At 48.0% G+C, this 7,252-nt stretch overlaps 1 protein-coding gene across 1 annotated transcript in view; it reads right to left on the reverse strand.

The window, feature by feature from the left end:
- The window catches only part of LOC138193836 (low-density lipoprotein receptor class A domain-containing protein 4-like), a 69,672-nt gene extending 63,480 nt beyond the window's left edge, over positions 1–6,192 (reverse strand). The window contains 1 exon segment of the mRNA XM_069142085.1: positions 5,803–6,192. Coding sequence (XP_068998186.1) covers positions 5,803–5,896 — 94 coding nt within the window. The 5' untranslated portion in view covers positions 5,897–6,192.
- Positions 6,193–7,252: the final 1,060 nt, after the last annotated feature.

The following is a 7,252-nucleotide window of genomic DNA, read 5'->3' on the forward strand; positions in this document are numbered from 1 at the left end:
GGGACAACCCAGAGGACAACCCAGGGGACAACCTAGAGGACAACCCACGGGACAACCCACGGGACAACCCAGAGGACAACCCAGGGGACAACCTAGAGGACAACCCACGGGACAACCCAGAGGACAACCCAGGGGACAACCTAGAGGACAACCCACGGGACAACCCACGGGACAACCCAGAGGACAACCCACGGGACAACCCAGAGGACAACCCAGGGGACAACCTAGAGGACAACCCACGGGACAACCCACGGGACAACCCAGAGGACAACCCAGGGGACAACCCACGGGACAACCCAGAGGACAACCCACGGGACAACCCAGAGGACAACCCAGGGGACAACCTAGAGGACAACCCACGGGACAACCCACGGGACAACCCAGAGGACAACCCAGGGGACAACCTAGAGGACAACCCACGGGACAACCCAGAGGACAACCCAGGGGACAACCTAGAGGACAACCCACGGGACAACCCACGGGACAACCCAGAGGACAACCCAGGGGGCAACCCACGGGACAACCCAGAGGACAAACCAGGGGACAACCCAGGGGAGAACCCAGAGGACAACCCAGAGGACAACCCACGGGCAGTACATAGTCCTCTCCCCGTTTCCATACGCCCCTGTTCTTGTTTCCTGACGTCGGGCCTGCTGCCTCATGACATCACTCAGGTATGACTGGTCACGGATCAACGTGGAGTCTGTCAGCGAACTCTATAATCATCTGACACGGTGGCCAACTTGCCAGACACAGATATTGTGTGTTCTTGACCTGAAAGCACAAGCTGAAAATAAAGTGGCTTCCTGCACAACATAAACCCTTCTTTTGTATGTCCAGTGCCTGCATTTGGCCAGCACCTCCTGATATTACACCAGCATGCAGCACCTCCTGATATTACACCAGCATGCAGCACCTCCTGATATTACACCAGCATGCAGCACCTCCTGATATTACACCAGCATGCAGCACCTCCTGATATTACACCAGCATGCAGCACCTTCTGATATTACACCAGCATGCAGCACCTCCTGATATTACACCAACATGCAGCACCTCCTGATATTACACCAGCATGCAGCACCTCCTGATATTACACCAGCATGCAGCACCTCCTGATATTACACCAGCATGCAGCACCTTCTGATATTACACCAGCATGCAGCACCTCCTGATATTACACCAGCATGCAGCACCTCCTGATATTGACCAAAACAAAATAGTCTTAAATCCTACTTTTCAAATTAAATTTTCCTGATTGTCAGTTCAGCTTTTTACAGAATCTTCTCGAATCCATATCATAAAACACACCACTGCACCGTGCTCAGAATGACGTCCCTTCAATGAGTAAATGGGTATTTGCATTTAGCACAGGTGAAATGACTTCATGCAGTTGGCGTACAGTATAAGAGAGATAGCGGAAAGAGTCAATAGGAAATTAAATGCCTGAAGAGTGGAAAATGTTTGCAGAACACATACCTGTTGTGTCTCCCTTCACTGAACAATGAGTACAGTAAATAGTCGTTATCTCTGTGGTCAACCAGGAGAGTGAATCTCAGCCTCTTCTGTCAGACAGGTTAAATCTGAATAATGCACACGGAGAACTGCTGTTGTCTGACCACAGGACTTCTCTAATACCACATGTACAATACAGGAGACCTGCACTACACAATGAATCCAAGCACAGCAACAGTTCGAGACGAACACTTGTTAAAAGGTCTTTGCCTTTCAAATGCTACATGTGAATCCCAGTGTGTAGGATGAGGTTCAGTTGCTGGCCTTGACACACTGTCTGCGCTGTGATCCCTCTATGTTCATAGTCCCTTTCAATTTTCATCCTCCTCTGAATAAAAGAGGAAACACACCAGTGAGACGGCCTGCTCAGCTTCAAAAAAAAAAAAAAAAAGGAGAAAAAAGAAAAGAGGCAGACTGTAGCTCTTTTCTTCAGCCAGGGAAATCATCAAAGCATGAGCTGCATTATTCAGCCTTGCCGAGTCTGCATGACAACACAGCCAACAAACAAGAGCTCTTTTCAAATCAGATGGCCACTACAGTAGGACACAGCTATTTCAAACCACTTGTGAATGGAGCTCCCTCCAACTAGTGAGACATTCAGATGACCAGAAATGCAGAGAAAATATCAGGCCAGCATTTATTCAAAGTACTAATCGATCACTCATGCATAACACTACATATACTACGCAGTTTGTTTTGTAGTTTAATAATCTGCAAGTGTCAACCAAAGCAATCATTAGACTTGTTTGCAGCACTGCTCAGGTTAGAAGTCAGAGAACGTCCTCCTGCATGATCTGGAGGCCGCTGCTCGATCAGCTGATCACTTCATGCCTGTGTGTCTTTTTCCTGGCCAGCAATACGATGATGCCACAGAAAACGAATGGTGGACCACCAGCCTGTCTGACACACACACACACACACACACACACACACACACACACACACACACACACACACACACACACACACACACTTCTTGGTTACAATGTGGCGTCAGCACAACCACACTCTGCTGCCAAATCTAAATCTAATATCCTGCGTTCACCTCATGTTGCCGGCTGGCCGAGGCCTCGATGGAAATTACACATCACTGTAACTCGGCCTGTCCGTCTGTCTGTACGTCTGTAGCTCATCTGTGTGTCTGCATGTCTGTCTGTCAATATATCTGCCTGTCTGGCTGCTAGTGTGTCCGTCCAAATCTCTGTTTATATCTCTGTCAGTACTTGTCTGGCTGCCTGCTTGTGAATCTACCGCCTGTCTGCCTGTCTGCTGTTTATTTGTCTTCGCCTGTCTGTCTGTCTGTCTGTCTATCTGCCTGCCTTCCTGTCTGTCTGTCTGTCTGTCTGTATGCCTGCCTGCCTATCTATCTGTCTGCTTGCCTGTCTGTCACACTGCATATATACAGTGCACTCACTGCCTAGCGTCCTCTGCATTTCTACCTGTCTACCTGCCTATCTGTCTGTCTGCCTCAGTCCTAAAGAGAAGCCTCTACAGTGGTTGTAGCAGGCGGCAGCATCAGGGCAGAGCTGGTACTGATAGTTCTCTGTGAGCTGGTACTAATAGTTCTGGTACTGATAGTTCTCTGAGCTGGTCCTGATAGTTCTTTGTGAGCTGGTTCTGATAGTTCTGTGAGCTGGTCCTGATAGTTCTCTGTGAGCTGGTCCTGATAGTTCTTTGTGAGCTGGTCCTGATAGTTCTGTGATCTGGTCGTGATAGTTCTTTGTGAGCTGGTTCTGATAGTTCTGTGAGCTGGTCCTGATAGTTCTTTGTGAGCTGGTTCTGATAGTTCTGTGAGCTGGTTCTGATAGTTCTTTGAGCTGGTTCTCATAGTTCTGTGAGCTGGTTCTGATAGTTCTCTGAGCTGGTTCTGATAGTTCTGTGATCTGGTCGTGATAGTTCTTTGTGAGCTGGTTCTGATAGTTCTGTGAGCTGGTTCTGATAGTTCTCTGAGCTGGTTCTGATAGTTCTGGTACTGATAGTTCTCTGAGCTGGTACTAATAGTTTTCTGTCAGCTGGTACTGATAGGTCTCTGTGAGCTGGTACTGATAGGTCTCTGAACTGGTACCGATAGTTTTCTTAGCTGGTACTGATAGCTCTCTGTGAGATGGTTCTGTGATAGTTCTGGTACTGATAGTTCTCTGTGAGCTGGTACTGATAGTTCTCTGAACTGGTACTGATAGTTTTCTTAGCTGGTACTGATAGTTCTCTGTGAGATGGTTCTGTGATAGTTCTGGTACTGATAGTTCTCTGTGAGCTGGTACTGATAGTTCTCCGAGCTGGTCCTGGTAGTTCTCTGAGCTTGTCCTGATGGTTTTCTGTGAGCTGGTCCTGATAGTTCTCTGTGAGCTGGTTCTGATAGTTCTCTGTGAGCTGGTCCTGATAGTTCTCTGTGAGCTGGTCCTGATAGTTCTCTGTGAGCTGGTCCTGATAGTTCTCTGAACGGGTACCGATGGTTTTCTTAACTGGTACTGATAGTTTTCTTAGCTGGTACTGATAGTTCTCTGTGAGCTGGGACTGATAGTTCTATGTGAGCTGGTCCTGATAGTTCTCTGTGAGCTGGTCCTGATAGTTCTTTGTGAGCTGGTCCTGATAGTTCTGTGAGCTGGTCCTGATAGTTCTGTGATCTGGTCGTGATAGTTCTTTGTGAGCTGGTTCTGATAGTTCTGTGAGCTGGTTCTGATAGTTCTGTGAGCTGGTCATGATAGTTCTTTGTGAGCTGGTTCTGATAGTTCTGTGAGCTGGTTCTGATAGTTCTTTGAGCTGGTTCTGATAGTTCTGTGAGCTGGTTCTGATAGTTCTCTGAGCTGGTCGTGATAGTTCTGTGATCTGGTCGTGATAGTTCTTTGTGAGCTGGTTCTGATAGTTCTGTGAGCTGGTTCTGATAGTTCTGTGATCTGGTCGTGATAGTTCTGTGAGCTGGTTCTGATAGTTCTGTGAGCTGGTTCTGATAGTTCTCTGAGCTGGTTCTGATAGTTCTGTGATCTGGTCGTGATAGTTCTTTGTGAGCTGGTTCTGATAGTTCTCTCTGAGCTGGTTCTGATAGTTCTTTGTGAGCTGGTTCTGATAGTTCTGTGAGCTGGTCCTGATAGTTCTGTGAGCTGGTTCTGATAGTTCTCTGAGCTGGTTCTGATAGTTCTGTGAGCTGGTCATGATAGTTCTTTGTGAGCTGGTTCTGATAGTTCTCTGAGCTGGTTCTGATAGTTCTGTGAGCTGGTTCTGATAGTTCTGTGAGCTGGTTCTGATAGTTCTGTGAGCTGGTCGTGATAGTTCTTTGTGAGCTGGTTCTGATAGTTGTGTGAGCTGGTTCTGATAGTTGTGTGAGCTGGTTCTGATAGTTCTGTGAGCTGGTCGTGATAGTTCTTTGTGAGCTGGTTCTGATAGTTGTGTGAGCTGGTTCTGATAGTTCTGTGAGCTGGTTCTGATAGTTCTTTGTGAGCTGGTTCTGATAGTTGTGTGAGCTGGTTCTGATAGTTCTGTGAGCTGGTTCTGATAGTTCTTTGTGAGCTGGTTCTGATAGTTCTTTGTGAGCTGGTTCTGATAGTTCTTTGTGAGCTGGTTCTGATAGTTCTGTGAGCTGGTTCTGATAGTTCTGTGAGCTGGTTCTGATAGTCTCACCAGACAGACATAACATACCATTCCATCGTTTCCTGTCTGTGCTGACAGGCCAACAACTATTTAACCCTGTGTGGTGTCTCAGAGCAAATGCAGTCTGCAGTCACTACACATGATGTGATTAGTTTTAATATGAAACCAACTTCAAATGAGAAGAAATAGTTCAGTTAAACTCACAGTACACGTGTTAAAAACGGACTGCAGTAAATGTGTAATATATTACAAAAGCCGAACCATTAACATGTCCAATGTGAACCCATAACACGTTTGACTGAGCGAACTGTTGAGTATAACCATGTAATATTAATGACAAACATACGAGCTTCCAAACGAGTGATAGCAGCAGTGTAAACTCAGGACTGTGTGCTGCAGAGACACGTCGGGACAAATAGAGACACCTCGGGACAAATAAAGACATTTAAGAGGTTGTGAACACCACCAGGAGCTTTAAAGTTTCTGTCAGACATCCTGACAGCAGAATTAGTGGACAGGAGGAAGCAGCCCGCCGCCAGTTAACAGCACAATTGGTTTCTGGTGTTGGATGAATACTAAGTGCGGTTTGTTCTCCTTCTGTTGCTCCGCTCCAGAGAGCACATAAAACGGATTCGGCTCTGAAGTCTGCCGGCAGCTTTTTAAGGTCAGGAGACCTTCCGAGGAGCAGCTAGTGTTACTCACATATCTCCATTCCCTGTGGCTGGGAAGCGGTGCAGTTGCAGGAGCAGGTGACATTGGAGTTGCCGGGGCCGCCAGGGGCCGTTAGGTTTTGCATGGGGCTGGGCTGACCGGGACACCGCTCCGGGGAGAGAGCCGCCGCCACCGTCGGGGCCCCCGACGGGAAAACAACAGAAAACTTCCAGGCAGCGGCAGCAGGGTCCGCCGCGACGAGTAACTCCGACAGTTTCGCAGTTATTTCCCCGCGGCTGTTCTCACGCCATGTTTGTCTGGAGAGTGAACGAGGAGGCGACCGGGGAGCAGCCGTTACCGCGGCCAACGCATTGTCGAGTTGTTTCCGTCCTTCCTCCGCCGCTGAGCAGCTGTCCTTCCCTGCTAAAGCGGAGCAGACCCAGCGGCCTTACGCTCCGCCCACAAACTGACAGACTGCTACTCCGACCAATCATAGTGCTCCAGAGGAGGGACAGCGAGGGGCGGAAAGAGGGGTGCTGCCTTCAGGAGCACACGGAAATACCACGGTTCTGACTTCAGCCAGCCCAACACATCACAAAACACCACATGCTCCAACACCTGCCTGTAAAATATCCACTTCCCTGTGAAACACTGGTCAGGACTCAAATTTCCCACAGTTTCAACCTCACTACTTTTTTATTCACATCAAACAGAAATAGGCCATATGAATCATTTATACTGAGGCTCATTTTGTCCTTACATCTGTCACATCCAGTAGCTTAAGGGGCTAAGACAAGAAAAGTGTTAAAAGTCTGTTCTGTTTATGCAGAATGTGTTTCTGTTGATGTGTGTGATGCTGTCTGATATCAGCTCATTACACACATCCGTTATCATACTTGATATTCTTAAACAATAAAATGTGTAAGGTATAGCGTTGCTTTTAAGTCTGTGGTCTTAAAAAATGCTGAATAATGCATTTTGAAAAACACTTTACTTAAAATCTTAACTAAATATGTAGTTGATTATTTGTAGTGTTACCCAGCACAGTAAATTATGAGCTCATAATCATTTGCATTGACTTTGATACACATCACTAGGAAACAGGGCTGTACTAGGAGGACTTGAAAGCAGCATTGGGGAGAGGATGGGACAGGGGTGACAAGGTGTTAGTGTGAGTGGTGTTAGTGGGAGGTGGGGGGGGGGGGGCTCAGAAAGCTAGCAGACGGCTGGGTCATGGTTGACAATGGCTGTGGGAGAGCAGAGCAGGTTGGTGTTGGAGGGGGGTTCGGTCTGGTGTGTTATTTGGGGAGGGTGGTGGTGGTGGGGGAGAGGGGGGACTGGTTGGTGAGGGTGCTTCGAGTTTCACTCCCTTGTTACAGCGGCCGCAGCCAATGAGACGCTCTTTGAAGGGGCTAACCTTGAGGTGACCCCTGCACCAGGCTGTGGTTCAGGGGCAAGACCCCCCTCCACTGCTCCCCCCCTACACATCCCGTCTGAATCA

Source organism: Embiotoca jacksoni, unplaced genomic scaffold (assembly GCF_022577435.1).
Source record: "Embiotoca jacksoni isolate LCO1_2020_lvr unplaced genomic scaffold, fEmbJac1.0.p SCAF_97, whole genome shotgun sequence".
Lineage (NCBI taxonomy): Eukaryota > Metazoa > Chordata > Actinopteri > Embiotocidae > Embiotoca > Embiotoca jacksoni.